General features: G+C 40.7%; 1 protein-coding gene across 5 annotated transcripts in view; it reads right to left on the bottom strand.

Moving 5' to 3' along the window:
- Positions 1-3,564: 3,564 nt before the first annotated feature.
- lrfn1 (leucine rich repeat and fibronectin type III domain containing 1) overlaps positions 3,565-26,675 on the bottom strand; it is a 161,648-nt gene continuing 138,537 nt past the window's right edge. For all 5 annotated transcript variants that reach the window (XM_069161405.1, XM_069161403.1, XM_069161402.1 and 2 more), the window contains 2 exons: positions 8,297-9,692; positions 3,565-5,519 (listed from right to left, as the gene is read on the bottom strand). In XM_069161405.1, the coding sequence (XP_069017506.1) occupies positions 4,613-5,519; positions 8,297-9,672 (2,283 nt within the window). In that variant the 5' untranslated portion in view covers positions 9,673-9,692 and the 3' untranslated portion in view covers positions 3,565-4,612. The remainder of the gene's footprint in view (positions 5,520-8,296; positions 9,693-26,675) is intronic.

Raw genomic sequence — 26,675 nt, 5'->3', positions numbered from 1 at the left:
ACTTCACTAAGTCTGTGTCAATAGGCTAAGTGTTCTCTCTGAGCAGCAGCGAGTGAGCTCGGCTGCAGCTGCTCCAATCTTGGAGACGAAAAAAAAAAAGGAAATTCAGCAAATTCAAATCGGTATAAAATTTGTTGCCACGGTTAACCAAGCGTTTTGGCAAAAGGGAAAATTCCCGAGATGCAACGTGTTTTATAGGTCTTCCTCTTTATCACTGGAGGTCACCGCAGAGGGGGCATTAGGAGCGGACCTCCCACTGAGGTGAAAAGTGACCTTGTATTCTGGTCATTTTGTGTAATTTGTGATGTATTACATTGGTTTACATGACACTGCTTCCCTGAACGTCCTGCCTCAGGTAGTGTTGACTGTGGAGCCAAATCTGGGTTTCCAGATACTGAGTTGTTTTAAGTAAATAGTCTACAGATATTTAGGAAGCTTTATGCTAACTGGATTTCTAATTGTCATTATGGTATGGTTGTCACAGCTGCTGCTGTTGGGCCTATCTGCTACTGCGCTGCTATCTCTGCCTCCGAGATTTAATTACATTACACACTCATTTGTATTAATCGAGCTCGTTAGATGGGCCATGGAAATGTCAAAAACAACTGCTGGTGTTTGCTGTTGTGTTTGACTTTTTTTTTCTTTTCCTATTACCTGATCTGACCTCAGCCCTCTCGCACGGTTTTTCTTTGAATTTCCCCTCCGTTCCTGCCAGACTAACAGGTTGCTTGTTCTTTTGGCGCCCCTGGTCCCTTCACTGTGTCTGCTGCTAGGAGCTGGTAGCTGCCTGCTCTTTGAACTCCGACACTATCGTTCGGCTTTGTCGTGTTCAGGTGACAACGCATTCACAAGTGTGTGTGTGTGTGTGTGTGTGTGTGTGTGTGTGTGTGTGTGTGTGTGTGTGTGTGTGTGTGTGTGTGTTTTCTGGGCATCTTGGTAGCGTTCAGAAAAGCCCCAACACGTCTAACTCCTGACGACTTATCGATTTGATCCTTTTTCCTCGAGCTTCAGTGGCAAGGTGGCAATAACATTTTGTTCATTTTAGGACGAGTTTAAAAAGTCAGTTTATTTTATTAGCACTATCTGTCACATCAACTTTTAGGGTGACGTTGTCCTAACTTGCCTCGGTTACACACATCTGAACCTCTACAGTTTGTGGCCTTGTGGCTGTAGGAATGACAGTGTTACTGTCTCCAGACTGAAATATCGCCGCAAACAAAAGTTTGTACAGACACTCCTGGTTCCGAGGTGGATGGGTAATAAAATAACAACAAATAACACCATAACTTCCTTTGGCCTCCTGAACGTGTGCTAATTAGCGAACACTAGCAACTGCTACTTTAAATTAGAAGAGTGGAAAAGATGAACTTCACCTCCTGCACATTCAAATTTTATGAAGCGTTGTAATTATTTAGCTCAATATACAAAAGCACAGAAATAACTGCAAATAAAAACGAATGCTGTGATATATATGTGCACGATAAAGTGTAGAAAAAAGCTATTCCTCTGCTAAATTGCAAATCTCCTCTAATGGTTGCAATGTTAGCAGCTTTAACGAACTGGGCTGTTAACACAATTTACAGTTGTAATGGTGTAATACAGAAAGATCATTTCTCAAATAAAAACATGTATAAAGTGTGTTGCTGCACTTTCAGGGGACACAACATTGGCTGATTAAAAACAAGTAGTGTGACAGTTTGAATTTGAAGTGTAGCTGAAAGGAGTGCAGGTCAAGATTATGCAAAATACAGGTGAGAGGCTGTCAGGAAAACACCTGGGATGTAATTGTTTTCTATTAAGTTATTTATTTTGTTCAACCATGATAAAAAAAAAAAATAGCCAATTATTGCCATGAATTTTGAGCTTCAGCACTGCTGGAATAGTTAGAGTAGACAGCATGGTCAGCAGACTTTAAATGTTAGAAGTACTAAACCTCGCTCAGATTGGACTTTTCTGACACATTTGTATGCATTAAACATGTGATAGGATCTTCAGAAAAAAAAAGAAGAAAAGATTACCTTCCCTAAATGGAACCACATCTTTTTGCAGTCAGAACTGCTGATGAGACACAACGCACCTCGCTCTAGTTTGCCAATTTCGAGGACAGCAGGATGTCTCAGCCACCTCCTATTTACACATATTCTGTGTTGAATAATGATTAAAGAAGGAAAAAAAAGAAAAGAAATGGTCTGCAGCATATTTCCACACCGTTGAGCTCCAGTAGTTAATGAGTAGATGCACTTGGGTTGAAAAGTTTTGTGTGCCACAAACTGACAGCGTAGCATTTAAAGTTCTTCTTCTAACTTGTAAAATAGATTTTTTTTTCACTGTGTAAAATGTGAATCGTTTGGCTGTAAACTGGTTAAGTGTGATGAGGAGAAGATGAAGGGATGACCTTGTTCTCAGGCTCAATCCGTTTCGTCACTTGGGATGCAAATGGGGGACTCAAGAGGATTGAAAAGCTCCAGTGTGACTTATCTCTGTGCTGCATGTTTCATCTCTCTGCTGTCCGCACGGCTCAGTTTCATCTCAGCACGTGCTAAGTAGCTGCAATCAGCGGGAGGAGGGTGTTTTCTGTCGCAATAACAAACAAACATCACTCATCCAACCAGATCACATCTTTACATGCAGCATCTGACACAATATCAAATGCTTTACAACACATCCAAGTGTAGCTGTGAGCAAATATTATGATGCTCTAAGTCTTTATAAATGGACAGGAATTATTTCTCCGCCTTTAATATGAAAATGTTTTCACGCTTTATATCTATATTTGTTTATTGTGTTCACTCATTTTCATATTTTGATAATGAAGGCCATGAGATGCAACCAAATTTATGACATGTTTTTAACCTGTAATGTTTTTCAATAAAAGATTAATGAATGTTTTGTAACTTAATGTAAGGATTTGGAGATGTTTTTAAACACATCATTAAGTATGAGTACCGCTTTATTATATTGTGTAATTAATTAATAATGATGTGTTTATACATTAGTTATGGATTCTTCACGGGAGGAGTTATAGCCTCTAGTGTCCTAATATCAGCTCACAACGACATTATAATGAGTCATAAACTAGTCATCAAATATTTACACACAGTGCTGCCTTTAAATACCAAATAGAAGGAAACAAAGTCAAATCTGATCCTCCTTTTCATGACTGAAAATTAGGCTTTCTGCTAATAACCATTATTAATGCGTCTTTACTGCCGTCTCCAATTAATTAGGAACCCTGTTAAGCTTTGTCTCCCCCTGGTGGCGCGATCACATCTTACACCCTTTGTTAATAACATCTGGCCACATTTGATGTCCAGTTGTCATGTCCCCGTCGTCCCACACTCTCCTCTGCGTGGTCGTCGTAGCCGAATCACAGAAGCCTTATAAATAGCACGCAGGAATCAAATATTTATCGTCCCTGTTCGCGTGTCCCTCTCCCTGAAGTGGACGGGCGGACAGACAGACAGACAGACAGACAGACAGACAGACAGACAGACAGACAGACACACACACACACACACACACACACTGCTAAACTCCTGCAGCACAAGAAGAAAACGCCACCGGTACAGTTAACCCACACAAAAAATTTAATACCCTTCGTGAGGGGATAAATGGTCCAAACTTTGACATACTAAATAGGGAGAGGTGTGATGACACAGGTTTTTAATGTAAAAACTTGCAGCCAACACCCAAATGCTTTGTAAAAAGTCATGTGACATATGACTTACTTACTTACATAGTTAGTACACATACACCAATGTTTTAATATACTTATATATGTCTTTTTTGTTTGTGTTCTTTTATCTAGACCAGCCAGATACAGTACCGATTAATATACAGCCACATCTGGAACAATACCTATTTAACATCATACAGTCCGGCCGTCAAAGAGGACTCCATGGCAGGTTTCTGGGTCCGTCCTCTCTACACTAACATTAAAAATCGGCATTTGTAAAACTCTGCTCTGTTTTCTTCTTAGTTATTATTATTGTATAGACGGGTGGTGATACTTGTCCTTGTATCTCGTGTCTTCTGTGCAAAAGTTTTTGTTTTTTTCTTTTTTTAAAGAACCCAAAACATGATTGACATAACAGGATACCTGGCTGTTCACTTTACAGTTATGATGAAGGTTTTTTTTTTTTTTTTTTTTTTTTTTTTTTAATTATTTTTCCTTTTTTAAACAATTAAACAGTCACATCTAAATGCCCCCCCCCCCTGGCATGTCACAGAAAAAGGAGAAAATTAAAAATCCAAAAAGTAATGCTTCCCATTATCAGGACGGGAGGCGATGAGAGAGAGGAAAGTTTATGACTACAGTGAGCAGCATCCTCCATTCATACATTTTTTTTTTTTTAGAATAAGGCACTGCTGCTTAAAGAAAGGACATGGCCAACAAACCTCTCTGGGAGTATGATGGGGAGGCAGGATGAAATGGGACTGTGTTCTTCTCCAGCAACTCGCAGAAAGTTTGCATGTGTCATGAATGTGCTTGTGTTTATCAGTCGCTGTGTGAAGGGGAAGTGTGTGTTGTGTTTTTACATGTGTTATGTTTGGTGAGTGGCTGAGCCAGCTTGTTTTTTTTAGTTTGTTTTTTATTTGGCTACACTTTTCCTCAGACTGTGCTCTCGAGCATCCACTCGGTGCTGCTGAACGTAACTCTCCTGTTGGCGAGCGGCGATGACTCCATGTTGAGCTGGTTGGTGGACTTGTGCCACCTCGTCCTCGCTCTGCGTGGGTAACTGTGACTCTGAAATATGGAGTAATCCCCACCGTCGAAGGAGAATCTGTGCCTAGTTCGTGCCAGCTCATTAGGGAGCAGCCCCATGTTGGCCAGGGTGCTTTTCTTGTCCTTGAGCCGGGGAGCCTCCTTGGTGCCAGCGTTGGGGCCTATGAGACACAGGGACATGGTGGAGCCCGTCAGGCTACTGTCTGTCTGCGTGTCCTCGGACGGAGGGCCGGAGCGCTGTGCATCCAGGCTGGTTCTTCTCTTCATCTTGTCTGTCGCCAGCGGAGGCAGCTCCACCTCCAGGATGGTGGTGGTGGTGGCGGCTGCTGGATGCTCCTTCTTATCGCTGTCCACCCTCAGCACCAGCGCCATGCACTCCTTGGGTGCCGGGGCTTCACGCAGGCCCTCGTCAGAGGGCTGCTTGGAGGTGGAGCGCTGCAGCCGCTGCTGGCTGCCGTTGGTCTGCGAGTGCATGCTGGAGCTGACCTTGGTCTTGCTGTCCTCCGGGCTGCTGTAGGCTTTGTAACGGATCATCAGGATGATGATGAACACCAGCACCGAAGCAACTATTATACCGCCGATAATGATGATCATAGTGCCTCCCAGGAACTGGCTGTGCATGAAGCGGCACTGGCTCACCTCGCTGGCCGTGTGGAACTGCACGCAGCCAACTACACGCGTGGCCGTTAATGATGTGATGCCGTCGTCGTACACCGCCAACACGCAAAGGTCGTACTCCCGTCCCGCAGCCAGATCATTGATTAAGAAGTTCTTGCTGGTGGATGGGATCATTCTGCAGAGAGAGAAAACAGCGTGGCGGTGAAGATGTACAGGACTAATCATGATAATTAAAACACCCACGTACACTGTTTTGCACATGGTGTATTCAATCACACAAAAGGCAACAGGGCCTTTGACGCTGACGCATTAGACATCACTTATTCTGGTCGACAAACATAAAACCCCCCACACTTTGTTAAAGTTGGATTATGAGAGAATGCTCATGAAATAGCTGAAAGAAGTTGCTCCATCGGCTTTATAAATAAAATGACAACTAACGTGATAAACAAGGGAGAACATACTCGCCGTCTCCAGAATAAGTCACAACAGCTGCAGGACAATTGACGCATGATGGGATGTGTGAATACCTGAGGTCACAGTTTGTCGGCAACCGTGAGATTACTCGACTCTAAATACGAAGGAGAAAGGCATTGTCTCCAGGTCAACACAGGCGTTAATATAATTAGAAGCTTGTTCCTTTTCCCTGAAGGGGGACTTTGATGGTTATCATTTGTAGGTAATAATGTACCACCTAAAGACAAAACAACACTCAGCTCCATGCTGAAGCAGGATGAGAAAATTATACAGGAGAGCTACTCATTATATCAGATAAAAAAAAAAAATAAAAAAAAAAAGGAGAGAAAGTCAACCACTATTATTAACTCACTGCATGAATACATGAATCCTGAAATACTTCTCGGTTTAATAGATTCAGGTCATATGCGTCACATATTGCATAAGAAACACACAACGTATTTTTTCACATTTTTACGAGGTAGTTTTTACCTACAATTTTTAAAAGGGGTGATCTCATTATGCATAAGCATGAACAATTTCTAATAGTTACTACGGGTTATTCATTTTGTTATTTTCTCTTCCCAATTGTATGAATAATTGCAGCTGAATTTATACATTATATTGTGACTAAGTAATTTGTCTCCAATGACAATGTATTTGTATTCCTCTACTTTTTGCATGCGAATAATGATGAAAAGCAGCAAAGTCATTTTCAGGGAGTACTTATTACTGAATTGTATTTGAAATTCTCAGCTACTTTTTAAACTTTACATACAAAACATATGATAAGTATCTAAATTTATACAATAGATTATTGATCAAACTCTCTCAAATTATGAAATGGTTAAAATCAGCTCAACTCCTTACAACATTAAAGTAGGTGCTCCTTGTTAATACATAATGATATATGACACAAATATATATATTTGTGTTATATATATATAGGGCCATATACATAAATATCACTCCCCATATCTCAAACTCTGGAGGTCAGAAGGTCATTCCTGACAGCAGCCATCAAACTTTATAACACCTCCATCAGAGCATCTCGTGCACACTGGGAGCCAATACCGACCTCATATAAACTTTTAGTTTTTAGGAAACATTTTGCACAAACTTTGTATCTTAACTATTATTTTATCATAATATACTACTATTTACTGTATATTTATTATCTTGTTTTTCTTACATTCTTCGGTTATTTCTATCCTGAGCTGACGTGAGTGAGTATGCCGTTACAATTTCACTGTGGGGACTAATAAAGTATTTCTGATTCTTATTTCTGAAATTCCCCCACAAAGAAAACAAAACAGTCAAATCGAGGCAAGAAAAACACATGCGACATAACAAACATGTGACGTCATTGACGATAAAATAAAAGGTGAAGAGTTTGTCAATATAAAAAGTATTCAAACCAACGTTCATCTAATTGAACCGAATAAAAATGAGCAATATACGTATAAAAAAAAAACAACAATCAGATAAAATTCCTACCATACCTCACTTTATCAGTGCATGTAAAGTTTGCCAATCCCCAATCCAAACAGAAGCATATCATGATATTAAAAAAATTCTAAATAAATAATAATAAAAATAACAAAGACAATCACCATAATGATTAGATTAAGCCGTCGTCAAGCCCTAAATGAGGGTCAAACCCATTTCACACCTGATTGATATTTAAACATACATGACATTCTAAATATATGTTTGTATATTATATTTACATTTACTCAAGTGCTATACTTAATTACTCAGACCTCTATTCCACTACATTTCATAAGAAAATATTGTACTTATACTCTGACAGCTGAGCTTTAAAAAAAAAAAATCAAAAATATGAACACAAATTTATGTAACTAAACTTAAATTAATCCTGTCAGATGCATCTTGTTATGTATTAAAGGTGCCAGAGGAAAAATGAATTTTTTAATGTGCTATTTTGAACTTGCAGTAAGTAAATACTTCTTTAGCCACTACAGCTAAGCCTATCAGTAGAACCACATCTAATCACACTGTGTTCTTACCAATTAATGGTTGCAACATTAACGACACAAACTGTTACATGCTGTTATTGTTGTTGTCATATTATGTTTTAATGATGCTGAAAAGTCAATTTAATCCACGAGGGTGCTGGACTCACCATATATTAGGCTGCTTGCAACAGTCAACTCAGTCACAGTGTAAAACCTAATTACTGAAAATGGGAAAAACTTTAGTGCACCATACAGTTTGTGCGTATTAAAGTGCCCTCAAATATGTTTTAATTTATGGATAAATCCCCTCTCGGTTTATTGCCCTGATTGCTCTATAGGAGTTCTGCTTATTTCTAGACCACTTAATCATGTTGCATCTTTGGGGTGTGTCAATCTGCCGTACTCTACTGGTGTGTCGTTCAGCAGATGGTAACTCCAGATGTCTCACCTTTCCACATGTCCCTGCTGGAACCACCCTTTTCCTCCCACCATCCATCCCGGCTCCAACATGGCTTACCTGTACACCAGCGTATCGTCTGCTGTGCTGTTGTACTGAATCTGGTACATCCTGATGCCGGGGATATGGCGCTCAGATGGCCAGCGGATCACGGCGGAGGAGGAGGTCAGCTCGGTGACCATCACCCTCCTGTCCTGCTTGTCGTAACCCTTGGTGTCATTGCCCGATTTGGAGGAGGTGGTGATGTCGGAGAGGCCGGGGTCCTCACGCATGTGGCCCGTGTTGTTGACAAACAAGGGTAAGGGGATCATGTTGATCTCGACAGCAGCTGTGGCGATGCCTGCGGCGTTGGAGGCGACACAATTAAATGCCCCGCTGTCCTTCAGCGTGGTGATGAGAATATCAAGGGTGCCATTATCATACAGGATGGTGCGGGAGTTATTAGGCACCAGCTTGCCGTCTGGAGACTGCCAGTGAATGTCTGGGTCCGGATCACCAACAGCTTTGCATTTAAGGGTCACACCCTGCCCCTCCATCACATAGGGCTTAGTGGCGATGTGTTTGGTGATCAGCGGAGGCTCACAGATAAACTCCTCCTCCTGGATGGACCAGAAGTATTTGTCCATGAGGTGCTCTGGTGAGGCACAGGTCTCCAGATCGTCCTCTCTCGTCAGCCTGCGCAGCCACAACAGCTCGCAGTTACAGTGAAGGGGGTTCCCGCCAAAACTCACGGCCAGAGTCGATGAGCTGGAGCCTTTGGCATCGGACAGGACCTGAGCGTGCTGGAACAGGCTGTCTGGCGGCAACTTCTGCAGCCTGTTGGAGGTCATGTCCAGGCGGACTAGCTTAGTGAGCAGTGTGAAAGTCCCCGCTCCGATGTGGTCAATCAGGTTGTGGTCCAGTGTGAGCGTGTTAATGTTAGTCATTCCCGCTATAGCTTCCCAGGGAAGGCCACGGAGGTTGTTATTGGACAGATCCAAGTCCTCAATGGTGGAAACAAACTCATCAAAGGAGGTGGGGGCCACCTGGTGGATCTGGTTGTTACCGAGGATGAGGTGCCGCAGGTTGATGAGGCCCTTAAAGTGGTCGCTTTTTATAACACTGAGGCGGTTCCCGTCCATGTGGAGCGCCCGCAGGGCACGCAGGCCGAAGAAGGCATGCGGGGTGATCTGGCTGATGGTGTTACGGGACAAGGTGAGGTGGACCAAACTAGTCATGTTGAAAAAGTCTTTCTTGCGGATGATGGTGATAAAGTTGTCCGTGAGTCGCAGTTCGACAGTCCTGCGGTCGATGGTGGGGGGGACAAACAACAGACCGGTCTTAGCACAGAGCAGCGTCAGAGTCGGGGAGAGATGCTGACAGATGCAGCGGCCGGGGCAGCTGTAGCCCTTCACCACAGCTGCACACAGCAGCAGGCACAGAACCAGCCGGTCCATTGTTGATCAGTTTCCAGGTCCTGTGTGTGAGACAGTCACAAAGAAATAGAGTCAAGAAAGAAATAAGACATTTTTGAATTAATAAATAGAATCATGGCCTTTATGAGAGTTTGCTGCAAAAATCCAGAGTCTGACCAAGATTGCTGAGACTGCTGGCAAGGTATCAATCACAAAATGAAATGGAGCTTTGCTGAAATAATGGCACCTGGGATGATGAAAGGCTGCGGCAACGCTGTCGGAAGCCCGTGTCTCTGTAGTCTTTTAATGGAAATGACTGAATGTCTTTCTGAGCCACCAGGCAGCATCACCACTGGACCATATAATTTCTTGAATGATCACAGGGCAGTTTTCCTGTATTTGGTAAGCATGCCATGTACATTTCTGTCAAATAACAAGTCCCAAGTGTTTTCGTTGCTCTGAATTTCACATCAGGGTGGAAAATTAAAGGTAGAAAAGGGCACTTGTCAAAAGTGCTCAAGGACTTTCATAACCTTTTCTTGCTCTCTGCTCTCCCCTACACTTCTGAGATGTACTGCAAAATTAGACAGAAACCTGTCATGTAAATCCCTGCAAGAAAAAGCAAAGGTTAAAAACAGAGTAAATACAGCTTGTTTTCCAGTGCGCTCGATGGAGGAAATATTGGGTGATTCTCCGGTTTTAGAGGATGCTCTAATTCTCTGATTCCCATTTAGAGGTATTGATTTCACTCTGAGAGAACACGCCTGTGGTGACAGGAGTAAAAAGTGATCTTTGGCTGTGATAACCATAAGAGAACCCAGTGGAACACAAACAGCGATGTGCCGGTCATATTGCCAGTGGTTTTACCCTCTTTGGCGTCCATCTTGACTGTTCATGCCTGAAGCTGCACTGTTGATGAGAGAGCCTTCTAATGCTGATTAAGTAAAAGGATGAAAATTGACTGACACATAGGTTTCTGCAGCCTACACTTTCAGAAATGATGGTATTGAAAGGTACCTGACAGGCTGAGGTTCTACCATTTACTTCTGAAGAAAGGATGTATTTTTCAAAGGGTTCTTTGTTCGACTGAAGGTTTCTCATCTAATTTCTTTCAAAGAACCGTTTTTGGAATAAAGAGCTCTTCAAAGATTGTGGAAAGCATGGTGCTAAGAAATGCTCCATTTTAATTAATAAATCTTCAAATGTTTACGCATGTAAACTCATGTCAAGGTCATTGGACAAACAGGTTGGCATTTCCCAGCATGCCTTCTTCCTTCTTAACTTTTGGGAATAAAGCAAAGTAATGGAAATAAATAAAATTAATTTTCAAATAATGAAAGCAGTTTTGGAACACTTCAAAAAAGGCAAATTAAGACACATTAAATTGGCTGTGACTCAAACCCATGACTCAGTATCTACTTATCTGCACCTGACACACTGGAGAGAGTTATGCTGTTGCTATTTGCAACATAACAGCTAATTGAGCATTGAACAGACCAGAAACTAATTTGTTAATTGATTAGTCACCGCAAGATGAAATACATTGTGTGTGTGTATGTGTGTGTGTGTGTGTGTGTGTGTGTGTGTGTGTGTTGTTGTATCTCAAATTGTTGTCCCCAATTGTTTTCCCCGAGTCCGTTGATAGAAGCAGTCTTTAGGCATTTACCGGTCTTAGTTGATTTTTATTAAGCGTAGTTTACAAGATATCTAACTTCCCGCTTTCCGGCACATACCCTTATGCTATTGGAAGAGGCGTGACCTATACTGTGACGGGAACATTTGCACATTATGTTTGTCTGGTTGTTTTCCACTGTCCTCCGTTTAAACCACACCTCCTCTTGCCTGATAGGGAGTTGCACCCCACGTGACCCTTCCATACAGATTCCTGTTGTCTATGATAATACAAACAATCAACACATTCAGTTCCCTCGAACACATTTCATTTTGAACGTACATCATATGAGCCCACATATGCTTTAATCAGATCTATATTCCACAATTCCCCCTTTTGATCTCTTTTAAGAGATCACCAATTCCAAATCAAATACCTCCTTTTGGTCGTCTTCCAGGAGAGGCATCAATACTTGTGGATCAGTAGTACCTACTGCATTGTTGATTAGTTTTACCAGTAGAGCGCGGAGACAAGGTATACAGCAACAACCACAAATCACCAGTAGAGCACAGAACACAGAAATGGAGATCATGACAGACATCATAAGACCCTTCCATTTTCCAAACAGGGAAGTCATCATAGAAGTAAAGGGATTATCGATACCAGACATTTCATGCATCTCTTGAGATAATGTACGCAAGCCCTCCAAAGCTCTAGTCACTGATCCGTTGGGGGCAGTGTTGTTCGCAATGTATGTGCAACATTGATCACCAAACATGTGACAGACGCCCCCTTTCTCTGCTAATAACATGTCCAATGCCATTCTGTTTTGTACAGTCATCAAGGAGGTGGCCGCCAGTTGCTCTGAGAGACCAGCCACAGCATCTCGTGTGGCATTTGCCAATCTGAGGACATTATAATGCACAAAATTAATTCTGTCCACATTTTTATTCGGAGTGATGGGGAATAGTGCTGAAATGATGGGTAGGTTTTCGAACCCAGCTGCCACCTGGTCTGCCAATTTAAACTCATCTGGAACTCCACGAGGCACTCCAATGGAATCCATATATGTAGTAGAGGTGAAATCGAATGGGCCTACATCTCTTTTGCTTCTGTGCTGATTTAGTTTTTGTCCAATCAAGGTGAGAGGTGTACCTAACCTTATAAGTGCGCAACTCCCCCGCCAGTTAAGTGGCATTCGAACCAAAATCGTTAGTCCTCCGCAGTACCAGAACAAATCACCCCGTCCCCATTGTCCTAATTGTTGGTTTTTTGTGCTGGCCCAGTCTGAGGTGTCTAGATATCTCATACACCAGTCCGAATTTATATAGTGCGTCGCTGAATCCGGTCCGAATATGCCTCTATCCCGGACGAAGCCCCCAAATTGTTGTATCTCAAATTGTTGTCCCCAATTGTTTTCCCCGAGTCCGTTGATAGAAGCAGTCTTTAGGCATTTACCGGTCTTAGTTGATTTTTATTAAGCGTAGTTTACAAGATATCTTGGAGAGCCCAACATCAACAAACGTCTCTTTGTTGGATTCTAACTTCCCGCTTTCCGGCACATACCCTTATGCTATTGGAAGAGGCGTGACCTATACTGTGACGGGAACATTTGCACATTATGTTTGTCTGGTTGTTTTCCACTGTCCTCCGTTTAAACCACACCTCCTCTTGCCTGATAGGGAGTTGCACCCCACGTGACCCTTCCATACAGATTCCTGTTGTCTATGACAATACAAACAATCAACACATTCAGTTCCCTCGAACACATTTCATTTTGAACGTACATCATATGAGCCCACATATGCTTTAATCAGATCTATATTCCACAGTGTGTGTGTGTGTGTGTGTGTGTGTGTGTGTGTGTGTGTGTGTCGTAGGCTGTGGGGAAACCATGGAGACAAAAGTACATGATGTACAGCACTTACTGGTGCTTTTATAAAGGGTGGCAAAGAATACGGTGATTTTAGATAATGAGACCAGCACTGCTATGATGATTGATATAACTGCTAAGCCACCATGTTAGTTTTGTTTCAACCACTGTAACTACAACTAACACAATTTGTCATGGATGGGGGGATTTTTGGGGTGAACTGGAGGGCAACAGTGGTGAGGGGTGTTAGAGCTGGGAATTGAGCTCAGCCTCCCAGAGGATGGGGTTTGGTGTGTGGGGGATGGGAGCGAAGAGCTGGTTGGCATACAGATTTTATAGATATAGATATTGCCTGCTCTGCCACCTCTTCCTCTCTGACATATCAATAGTAATTACTGTGGTGTTGTAATTTGGCGAACTCTGCTTATTAGTTTGTTCACACCCCTTCCCTCTGTTAACTCAATGTGTGACCAACCGTATAGAGGTGTGATTACATGTCTATCCATGTAAGAATCGATACCAGAAGCTGGATTTCCTAGATATTAATAAGAATTATTCCTGAAATGTATGTTGCCGTCCAGTCCCTAGTTGTTCATTATCACAGATTCAGTAAGCAAAGTTTTTTTTTGTGCATCTCACATGACAGGAATGTATTTTTACTGAAAGGTATCAAATATGAATTTACTTTAAAAAAGTGAAAACCTTGTGGAAGTCCTTCAGTTTTACCCGATTGTGTGAGAGTGGAGGCTCTCAGTATGGGCGTTGGCGGTCAGGCTTATTCACTCTTTTACACTGTCACCACTATTTCGTGCCCATACACCTACTGCTCTCCTTGGTGCCCGCATTACTTTGTTGTTTGTAGATGGCTTATGATTCATCTGGTGTAGTAAGGGGACATTGACATGATGCTGCTTACCATCTCGTTTTTCTCTACCCTTTCTGCTAAGTCACCATTGTAGGAGAGTACATGAATTCTCCTGCTCAGGACAGCCTGATGTGCCTGGCTTGTGTCCTGTCATTTTGCAGATTTCACTGGTCCTCTGCTTAATATTGACCTTTTTTCCTCAGGACCTACACAGGCCCTCCTGTTCTGTTGGCTTGTTCTCAAAGAGTTTTCCCCTACTTATTCATGGTTGTTCTGAGATTTTTAGGTAAGAATTTTCTCAATGTAAATTGATCATTTACATTAGTACAACATTAGTAAAACAATGGACAAACACAATATACAATATATGGGATTCAATCATTTTTGCCACATCTGTAAAATAGGGCCTTTCGAGAACCCTCAAAAGACAAGAAGGTATAGGCAAAATCCTTATAAAAAGTTATTTTTGGAGCCCCCTGTGTATCAGTTTGAGAGGAAACTCTTGGAGTAGGACCCCTAGTTAGGTTGGAGCAGAAACCCTTGTAATATAAAAGGGTTCTAGGTAGAACTCCCCCCAGGTTGGTTCTAGGTGTAATCCTTGGAATGCAAAAGGGCTCTTGAGAGAAGACCAAATTGGTTTTAGGTAGAATCCTTGGACTATAAGTGTTCTAGGTAGATCCCTATAGGTTGGTTCAAGGTGAAACCCTTGTAATATAAAAGGGTTCTAGGTAGACCCCCCCTTGGTTGGTTCAAGGTGAAACCCTTGGAGTATAAACGGGTTCAAGGTAAAACCCTCTGGGTGATTTGTAGCAGAAACCCTAGAAGTATAACAGGGACCTAAGTAGAACACCCTAGGTTGGTTCTAGGGAAAATCCTTGGAATATAAAATAGTTCTAGTTTGAACTTCCTTGTTTGGTTCTAAGTGAAACCCATGGAATATAAAAGGGTTTTTAATGTAGAACCCACTTGGTCAAATCTTGTTAGCACCCTTAGAATTAAGGAAAGGTTGTAGATTGCACCCCCAGAGAGTGTTCTTTTAGGTCCATTATATAGAATACATAGAAGTGTTCTCTGTAGAACCTCTCATTAGGGGTTCTGGGTGGAACCTTTACCAGACAGTTCTAGGTAGAACCCTCTGAAAGGGTTACAAATATGCCCTCTCTAGTGGGTTCTACCAGGGACAAGAAAGGGCTCTCCTATGGGGACAAGCTAAGGAACCCACTATGGTTCAAAATAGTACCTGTATTTCTAAGAGTGTACCAGTCCACTCAACCCCACAGGGTGACACTTCTCTTCCCTGCCAGATTCAGTGGGTCAATTAACAGCACTGCCTGCTTTTTAGAGGTCCAGCACAATTATTTTAATTTGCTCCGGTAAAGCTGGCTGTAGATTTGAAATACAAATGGTGTCTGTTTTTCACAATTTGTGAAGCCTTATCCAATTTGTCATGACTAATTTTAGAGCCCCTTTATCTATTTTCCACCATGTTGAGGTGGTGCTGACATCCTTAACACCACTGATTTTGTTCCCCTTTGTGCCCAAAAGCAAAATCATCTAATGCTCACACTACCAGAAGCCAGAAATTAAATTAAATTTTAAAATGCCTGTGGTAAAATTCTCGGAATATCTTAAATGCCACGTCAAATTCCCTTACAAAAAAACACAAATACAGATGTATCTGCATAAGCTAAGTGCTCTTCCTCCATTTCTCAAGCTTTACTCTATTTATATGCTTGGACAAACACTCTTTTTTTTACTCACCTTAAACTAACTGAACTTGATTTGATGAGAGTTGTTATGTTTAAAAAAAGTGAGAGAAGTAAGAACTGCTGGTGGACTGCTGTCATTTTACATCAACTGCCGTTGCACTTGGATTTACTTGGATTACAAGTAACTTGGATTACACACACACACACACACACACACACACACACACACACACACACACACACACACACACACACTGACTACTGTCTGACAGACAACAAGGCACCTCAGTAACTATGGAATACTGCTGTCCAATCAGAGTACACATTAAAATCTGGGTTTGTATGATGTCATTATCTGATCGACGCAGAACAGCTTGAAGCACTGAACCAGTGGGATAGTTTCTCCAAGACGGCTGATAAAATGTACTCAACACAGACAGTATTACTTCTATGTTACACACCTGGTCACTGTAGCATTAGACTGTATTGAAGTATGATACTAAACCAAGACTTTTGTTTTGACAAACTCTGCAGGCAAAGCTAAGACTTCCAAATCCAAGACAGAGCCACCAAAATACAAAATGCATACGTGGTTATTTTCTGTGATCAGACACATTTATACTGAGGTTAAACCCCTTTTTTGAGGAAAAAAACTCACACTAGGTGGTATACTGAGCGGGAACATTTCTGAGCCCCCCACAGAGAATTTATTTATTTAGCAACGCTCATTTATTGTTGTCTAAATCAATTCTCTACATTTCTAAAGACTCAAAACTATAGAGCAGGCCGAAGTACTTCCCATAAAACAGATTCCTTTATGAGAGCTGCTTGCACTGGTTTGTTAAATTTTAATATAAGAGTGACCTTGCCTGATAGTGTTAGTATTCAGATGCTAACTAGGCCACAAAGCCTGTGGTTTCTCAGAGGACCATCTGTGCCAGAGCATTTCCTGCCACACCGTCGAGGATACTCTATTGATCTTTCACCATCTCAGGGAGGAGGTGGGTGGCGGGTGTGTGTGTGTGGGGGGAACTTTGTTGCCACGGCAACAGAATGTAGGTCTTTGAATTACATTAAGATGATGTTGAGCTGCCCGAAAAAGCACGCCTTCACTCTTAATAGCTCCTGAGAAGGTAAGACAGGATGTGACCAGATGTATGAATGGCCGAGGAAATTAAAAGAAAAGGACAGCTCCGCCTGACATTTCTATCTTTAGTATATTGCTTAATATCAGTGCCACCGAATCGATATGCGGAGAGCAGGCGAAAGCACAGGGTGAACTGGAGTTTAGGTTTGTTTTTGTGTCAAGTCATGCCGGAGTACAAACTTAAAACAAGGGATTACTGTGATGGATGTATACAGTTTGAATTAGTTTGCATTCACATTGGGCCATATTCAGGTTGATTTCATTTATTTAATCTATTGAAATAAAATGAGGAAATCACTCGCGCGTACATCGATACCTATGACTCATACAAATATTTACAATAACTGCATATTTATAAAGTATGTCTGAGAGGCATAAAAACTTGTAGACCTGCAGAAAATAACAACGAACTATCTGAGCAGCAGAAATATGAAATATGAATACAAATCCAGCCAATGGTGAAAAATAAACACTGAAATGATGACACTCGTTTGACGAAATATCCAAACTAAATATTTAAAAAAAAAAAAATTAAACTAGTGAGAATTGAAGCATTGTATAAGTCAAACGAATTCTAAAAATCATTACTTCATTTCCTCATAAAACTATCTGTCAATAAAAAGTCCTCCGGTTGTGTTTTAATTAGGTTCTTTCTTTTAAATCAAATTTTGTCTCAATAACACTGGTTAAAATACACATCAGAATTATTATAGAAAATGCAGGACTGCATCTATAAAGCTAAGTAGCTCCTTCCATGGAAACTAATCAGAGATGACTCATATGTATTTGAGGTGTTTTGTAGTGGGTGGAAAGAAAATCATGAATTTAAAAAGCTGGAGGGTGAGTGAGATAACAAACTGCAGTGTTCACGGCGGCAGCAGGCGGGACTTGTTTGCAACTTGTGGTATTGCCAACCGTGACATCAGTCACATGGGGAAGGAAGTTGTTCTTGCGTCAGGAGGTCAGATACCCCCTTCAGTTAGTGAGGCAAGGTTTTCATTTTCTATTATCAAATTCTTATACAGTGTTTTGGCAGTTAGTTCCTGGTATGCTATGCATTTCTGTGAGAGCACATTTTAACATATAGAAATCTGCTCAAAGTACGGACTTCTTCAGAGGCACTATTGGCTAGAAGTAATCTTTTTTCAGCCCTTCTCTTGGTGGGGATGCTCCATATTGTTGGCTCGGATCCTCTAACTAACTTTGTGGGGGTTTCTGCCTCTTGATGCTGATTCACACGGTTGCTCTGTCTATCCTGCATAATGGTTGTAGATTTTTCTACTGCACGTTGGTTGTGTGCTGACAATCGTCTTGCCAATGACACCGCACCAAACCTGATGGCAACTAGAGTTGAAAAGATGACCCAGTTTATCAATAAATCAGGATTACCTGACAGAAAAAAATTCACAATCATTTAATTGTTTAACTATGAGGTGTACTTTTGTCTTCAGGAGCCAAAATGTGTATGTTTAATTTGTGTTTGTTTGTCGGGCTGCACACCTGCTGTGACTCGGTGTTTCACCTTTTCTTTTACCTGCTCAATGCATGGCGGCGCTGAGACAGTAATACAGTATTATCTGTTGACCGTCATTGCTATTTTGTATTACCATGGATACATTTTGTTTAATTTTCAGTAACTGTTAGTATTTTTGTGTTAATTAATAAAACTCTTCAGGATGTATTTTGTTGAAGCGTGTCACAGGCATAAGCTTAACTCAGCCTCTTAACGGCTTCTTTAATGGTTATAGTTGCTACAGTCTTTGTCATATTGTAAATATAAGTTAGTTTTGGACTATCGATTGCAGTAGGGATGTCACGAGAACCAATACTTCAGCACCAATTCAATAGAACCCTTATATTGCGGTAACAAAAATTCCATCATACATAATAAAAAATAACAACGTGAAATGAAAGCAACAAGTCCACTGCAACCTTTGGTTAAAAAAAAAAAAAAAGGTCGTGCATCATGTTTTACATTTGAGTGGCTGATCCGGAACAAGTTAGGGAAACCCAATGCAAAGGGTGTCACCGAGCAGTTTAATTGAGGGATCCCGAACACATTATTAAATGTTACCTTTTGCTAACCATAAATAAATGCACTAATCACAAACCTGCACCAGGCATGTACATGTGAATACATTACAACACACTGCCACCCACCCACACACAAACACAGGAGAATACATGCAAAAACACAACTGCATGTCTTCACATGCATGTAATTACACATTAACAAACAGACAAACACCGCTGAACAGCTTGAGAAAAAACAGCAACTGCTGAAGAGGACAAAACAAAGAAAAGAATAAAATAACGCTGCATGTGCCACGTGGTTTCCTGCCTCCAACAAATACGAGGATGTGTGTATCAGTTAAAGCAAAAAATGCTCTTAATGGGTCACACATTCACAATATAAATCTGTTAAAACATATAAGAAATCATAGTGTCATTAACAATGAGTCCAAATGAAAGCCAAGAGATGTCGTCTGAAAAAAGTTTTCCTCTCTGCTGCTACATTCCTAACACGCCATCTTCACATCTTCGCATCTTCACAACTTTGAGAAAAGTCGTGAAATCCATAAACTGCGCTGTCAATCTTCACTTTAACAGCCATAAGAACAGTTTGAATTTCAGCTGCTCACGTCCACCTACATGGTGCAGGTCCACGATAATATTGTTGGAGATTTTAATTAGGGCATCCACAATCTCTCCAGGATATTGTCATAATTTAATAAGTAGGAAGAAGAAAGGGCTTTAGTAACTCACACTATCTCATACATCATAAAACGGTCACAAGACGATGACACAAAAAGTATTGTCCCTTTAATTATTGCCCGCTGTGACAATAATGTAAAGGCATTTTTACTACCATCATTAAACTGGACAGGAATGTGCTATTACCAACCTGGCTGTTGGACAAAAGAACAAGCAATTCGAAGACGTCACATTACGTTTTTCACAATTTTCCCACTTTTTATAAACCGAAAAAATATAAAAATTTGCAGAAAATTGATAACTGAATTAATCGTTCCAGTTTTCTGGACACTTATGGCAGACATTGTTCCCGATTTTATGACATTTCATAAACCAAAAGAAAATTAATTACAGAGGAAAATAATCTGCAGTTGAATTAATAATAAAAAATAGTCTGTTAGTGGCAGCCGTGTATAGTAATTACGGCACATGACAATAAATGTGACATTGAAGTGCATATATACAAACGGATGTAGTGCGTCCCTAGCTGAGACAAACATGTGCCCAGGGGCGGTAGATCGTAAGGACATCTTCTGGACATGACTTTGTCAGGAAACGGTAAATGCCAATTAGACGGTGCCGGCAGTGAACTGCTAGCTGCCCTTGTGTGACTCTTGTCAGGATGCAGGCATAATTATTGACAGCTGGGTTCATCGGAGTCAGTTCTGTTTCCACTAGTGGATGGCTAAACCGAAGCTGCTCGGTCCCGAGGATTTCTGGTCACATCTCATCAGGGGGCGGGGGTGGAAGGTGTTGTCGCAAACAGGAGTGGCATTTACATATTATAATTATGTCTGCATGCAAAGACAGTCTATTCAATTACATCCCATTTAAAACTTTCAATGAAGAAGAGGTAAGAAGCACAAACCACTGCAGCTCCATAAACTTTAATTGTAAGAGCTTTGCTAAACCAGACAGAGAACATTAGGGTTATATCGACATTGCACAACGACCGTCGTGCACCTACTGATTGAACAACGGGGTGAGTGATTGTTATCTTTTACCTGCTACTGTTCATTGTAATTTGAATTCTTCCCCTTACAGATATAATCAACCCCCTATAGCTCTTTCTACAAATACAAATTACTGAAATTCAAATATGCTTTTAACCAAAACTGTTTAAGGTAAAATAACATCACATTCCGCGAGTTATGGCGGTTTAGTCAATCAATATTTCTGACAGCATGTGTGTACTCTTGAGTATTGCCTGCTAAATGACAGGCAACATTTATTTACATACAAAAAGGGAATGGATTGAAGGAGGTACTTGTAATTAACTGCAATAAATGGTGTCATCTCACAGAGGAAAATCTCCCAAATCGGGGTTTATGAGTTGGTGAAAAGTGCCAATATCCCAGAGATCTAAGTTGGCATCCATTTTATTTATCTTTTATCTGCTTTGTCGAAGCAACAGCAAACATTTTAAAGCTAGTCCAATTTAGTATCCAGACAATATTCACCTGTGACGGGCTGGAGAATTTTTGCCATTTTGCCTAATTAAATACATGATCGAAATAACTGATTTTGAAATATGAATAAATCATATTAGTCCTGCATCATACTCTTTCCTCCATTTCTTTAAGCATTTCTTTACATCAGACAATCATTACAAATAATCCTACTATGTAACGCTCCCTAAAAATGTTAGACAACTTAAATAATCAGAGGAGAAATTATCTTGATTTACACTAATGACATATGAACGCTTTTCCATGTGAAGTGATTGTTTCTTGTTTTTAAAAGTCTCACAGCCCACATAGGTGGCACGTCTCTGCACACAATGCTGATTAGTCTATCTCCACCGTATTCTTCTCTGAAATACTATCGCTGATCACAAGGACCACATGATGCAAGATGGGATTATTGCGCAGGGTGTTGTTTCAACCGAACCACTTTATGCACAAATTGCTGAGAAAAAAACCCCCCTCTCTGACTGAATCCCATCTGTTAGCTCTCATCATTTTAGAAAACACAGGACAATGCACCGCCCTTTGATTTACCATGGTCAGTTGCCTAATTTAGATCTGCTGAGAGGTTTTATCTGAATTTCACACCTACAGAGGAAGAGAGCCTTTTTGAAGTTCACACTTTCAACAGAGAACTGCAGCAGTTGTGGTAAAGATTAACTGTTTCATGTTTAATGATAGCAGCACAGGAAAAGGTATCAAAATATGTCTATTTAGCAGAAGTAGCAGTGATTGAATATGAAAATTACGATTAAATAACATCAAAACCATGTAATGTAAGAAGTAACTATAGCTCCTAAAAAATTGCAGCGATGAAAAAAATACAATATTTCACTGTGCTATAGTGGGTGTCTTGTAGAAGTATAAAACAGCATAAAATAAAAAAAAGTAAACTAAAGTACAAGTAGCCCAAAATCAAAGGTGCAATATGGAATTTTTTTGTTAGAAGCATTGAAAAAAAATAACTAAAATTATTATCAGAATGTGAATAATTAGCTGTTTTGACATCATGTCAAAGATGTTTACGTAATGTGTTGCAGACGAATCTACTCAAGTCAGCATGCCAACCCGCTAGCTCCGTCCCATTTTATCTAGTAATACCACCCCAAGCCTGAACAAGCGTTAGTGAGTCACCGTAGCGTCCAGTCTGCCCTCAGTCCACGACACGAAGATGAAGTTGTTACGATAAATGGATCGGTAAACACAAGGACGGCTGAAATTCTTTGAAAAACAGAAGTTGAACAGGAGTTACCGTCGGTGTTGTTTTCCACCGTCGGAGAGTAAATGATAGAAGGTAACTAATTGTACAACGTTACTGACAGTGTTCGTATATTTAGCGGGCTGTTTGTTGATGCGGGGTGCAGAGCGGTCCAGAATAGCCGTGAGTGAGTCGCTCAGTTAGCTTGTCACCTCACTGTCTACCGAACTAAAGCAACTATGTAGCACACAAACAAATGCGGAGAACAGACCTTGTTTGGACAATTTAAAAATGGAGCTTTAATGCACAAATTAATGACTGCACAAACGATGCCAAAAAAAAACCTTGCTTTTGTTGTGGACGTGCTTGCTAAAAAAACAAAGACATGCAAGCTCTAATGTAAACTGTGGACATAACCGATCGTCATATTTGTAGCCGATCCACTACTGGGTCGATATATACTAACTTTACAATTATCAATTTTATTTGAAAACGTCCGCTACTAACTAATTAATGATGGATCGACAACATGCTAAATTAGACCAAACTGAAGAAACCTTAAAAGCCAAACTGAGGACAGACTGGACACTACAGTGACACACTACCGGCCCTGAACGCACATCGGGGTACTACGGGGATGTTTTTAAATTGCACCTTTAAGCACTAACCATTTTCTTCCACTAAATGACATAAACAACCTGCTAATGTCAGAGTAGAAACCACCAATACATTTTTGCTTTACTGACCACAGAACAGTGAATCATTAGCTCTAAAATATGTCTAAACTCAGCCTAGATGTTCTTTTTTTAGAGCCATTTTAAGGAAGTAGCATGCTGGGACATCAACAAACAGCTCGACAATACACACTGTGGCTGTTATTTGTTTCTCCGTGAAGCATTTTCTCTGACACCTTCCAAGAGATTGCTGAAGCGATGCTGACATATTTGTCCAAAAAAAATGAACAGGGCACAGAAAAACAATCGGTGTCAAAAGCAGAAGCTGCAAGCAAACAAAAAGAGGACAGACAGTGACTGTGACTGACATCCATCTGATGGGATTTCAATTTCCAGGCTTATTTATTTTAAAATCCAACAAAGGTCGGTGACAAGAATTGGTGGTCACAAATGCTGCAGCAGCCCCATTGTCTCTTTCTGTAAGTAGTTGCAGCATGTGGTAACAGTTTTGGAATTTTTCTCACTGATGCATGCTTGTTTGTCCTCTACACTTTGTCATTTCACCCACTGACTTGCTGCATGATTATATTTCTCTCCTCTTGTTCCTTAGCATGCCCTCGTCGCATTGTGTGAGCTGAATAGAGCCTTTGAATTGGTGTCTTATGGTGCCACATTCTGCTGCAGTAATGCTAAGGAATCCACACTTGGTCTCAAATCCTCCTCCCAAGGCTACCCTGCTGCATTGATCCTTCTCTGTATGTACCCTTGCAAGGTATTATGCATGCCTGTTTTGTGCCTCACTGCCATGGCAGACTCAAGCAAAGAGCTCCAGATAGACGATGTATCAATTGGCTGAACTTACAACCTTTCCCGGTATTCATTTTACATCGAGACAACCATGCACGAGTCTACCATCAATATGAGCTGTCATATACTGAAGCTGGATCACTGACCAACTTGTTCTTAATTAAAGGAACAACTCCTGAACATTAATCAAAGTCATTATCAGCAAACAATAGAATCCCAATGAATCCCTTTAAATCAACTACAACAGTTACAGCAGCCAATACTTGGATTTTCTTCAAACACAAAAACATATGTCACTGTCACTGCATGGAAAATGATTTTGTCATTAAGGACAAAGCCGGTGAAATCGTCAGTTTCACACCGACGCCGCTGCCATTTTCCTATCTAGCGCCCACGTTGTTTAAAATAGGAAATGTACTCGCACCTATTTTAAGACCCATTGGTCTTAAAATTAGGTGTGTTCAGGCGCTTTGTTGATGTGTTCCGATATTGAGGCAGCTGAATGTAACTAAATCTGGATTTAATGAATGTCAGCGGCACCGTGCGTGTTGCTGCTTGTTTCTCATACAGGGACATGCAGCAGCGCACAAACTTGCATTAGATTGAAAAATCAAACAAGGTGAGATATTATTTTTGTAAATATCTATCTGCACACCAGCAGATCTGATTGCTCTGGAGAGAAATGTTCTTTTTTACAACTTGGCAAAACTTGGCGTTATAATAGCAAGCCGCCAAGATAAAAGCGCACCTGGCTTTTAATTGGATTATTTGACGTTACACCCAAAACACACCTGTGACAATAGTACAACTCCCTGGAACGGGGCGCCGTATTTTGAGCTCAGATTATCTGCTGTTGAATTACTTAAAATAGATTTGGACATGCGCAAATAAAGCACACCCCGTTCATCTTAATGATCTACGGGCTTTTCCTCTGATTACCAAGAACAATGGTTATTAAATGTGTGGTTTTAATCATAATAAATTTGGTGATCCTTTGGATTTTACTGCAGTGCTATTATTGGGTCAATATGCAAAATATAAATGAACAATAAGTTGAAAATGATGCGCTACAGAGAAGGCAGCACGTCTTTTCAAACCTGTCCACACTGGGTGTTTCGTGCTAATTAGCAGGAACACACGTGAAACTAATTTGAAAAAAAACCCTGGTAATATCAGTCACTTAGCTTTGTTGCTGCATACTAGCATGGTAACAGCAGCATTTACCTCAGGATAGCGCTGTGCATGCAGCCCTGCAGAGCTGTTAGCAAGTCTTGTTAACTTGAAGCATTTCGTTGCTCCTCAACTGGACCGTAGAGACATGATGTGACCTCATTCATCATTTTGTAAGTCAAATACAAAGTTAATATCCAATGTGTACCTTCTCCTCTCTGACCAAAGTATCATTTAATTAACAGCAGCGATTGAGATTTATTGCCAACAGGATCCACATGAATAAATCTTCTGAAATAACTGGACGCAATAATGGAAAATTCATACCGCTGTAATTGATACAGAAGACAGTGACCCAAAATCGCTGAAGGCTGTAATGCTAGCGAGTGTGTGCTGCTACCTCAGAGGGAGGCGGCTCTGACTGCATGTGATTCACGCAGCGTACACAAATATTGGACTGCACAGCTTCAATTTGACACACTTCATAAGAAAGCCCGCGCAGAGCAGAGGATTAGGCAGAACTTTTGTCAAACATATTTTGAGGGCTTCACTAATCCTATTTCTGCGTCAAATAAAGCACCTTGTAATGTCAATACATGCATACAGAGTGGCAGTAAACTCACACGAGGTGTTGATATACACGGCTTCGGCCCAAGAGAATGAATTAAAGTGAACACTTGCTGCACTTCATCACCGACCGGTCACTTCGTTTGCTGCAACTCCATGGGAAAAAAAAACAAAAAACATCCATCTGAATTCTATGCACCAGTTGTTTTTATAAAGTGTAATTACTGGATTTGCATTGGCACTGATGTTGTTTTACTTTTGTTTTGGGGGTGGCTGCAGCATAAACAATTGGTGACGCGTTGGTGTTTTCTCATTTTTAAAAAAATGTAATCCTCAAACTTCAGAGCCGGATTAACCCACTACGGAGTCCCACTGCAACAACGGTTGAGCCTTTTCCCGAGTGGCACAGAAAACGGATCCGCTTTAGGGTTTGCTGATTTGCGGTTATTTGATTGAAAGCATTTATTATCTATTCTTATGCATCTCATTTCTTTTCTATATTTTTAAATGTTCCTTTATATCTGTTTTTATGTGAAACACTGCATGTAATTCTCTTGCTGTAAAGCACTTTGAGCTGCATTTCTTGTATGAAAGTTGCTATACAACTAAAGTTGATTATTATTATTTTTTGTTTTATTTTAAATATCAAGCTTATATCAAGTGAGCACAATGGCATCTGCAATATCTAAAGTAAAAAAAACTATTTAGATTTAGTGCCCCTCAATAAGAGTGCATAGAGGCCCCTTAAATTCCAGTTTATACTTTAGTAAAGTTTATATTTTGCAAAGTAAATGGTTAATTATAGTAAAAGTAATTTCCCTGAGGCCATGGACTCCCTGGCCTTGGGGTCCCCAGACCCTGAGAGGCCATGGCCAACTATATTTAATTTAAAGAGACCCATTGGAGTTTTCTGTGTGTATCCCTGAGGCCGATATTACTGGACTATAATAGGCTATTTTAACATCTTCGGGCTGGATCAGTGACTCAGTATGGGAAAGGTTAATACACTGGTATGCTTGGTATGAAATTGAAATCTCTATGAAGACTCGTCTGTCAGCTGTGACAGTGTGCTTTTTTTCCATTTAAGTGCTCCACTATCCAAAGGTGTGAACACAGACTGTGTATGCTGCAACATGCCACACAGCCTTTTTCACCATTAACTCAAAAATTAATCCAGGGAAGACCAGGGTTTTTATACCGTTT

Source organism: Embiotoca jacksoni, unplaced genomic scaffold, assembly GCF_022577435.1.
Source record: "Embiotoca jacksoni isolate LCO1_2020_lvr unplaced genomic scaffold, fEmbJac1.0.p SCAF_28, whole genome shotgun sequence".
Classification (NCBI taxonomy): Eukaryota; Metazoa; Chordata; class Actinopteri; family Embiotocidae; genus Embiotoca; species Embiotoca jacksoni.
This window is presented reverse-complemented; position numbering and strand designations above follow the sequence as displayed.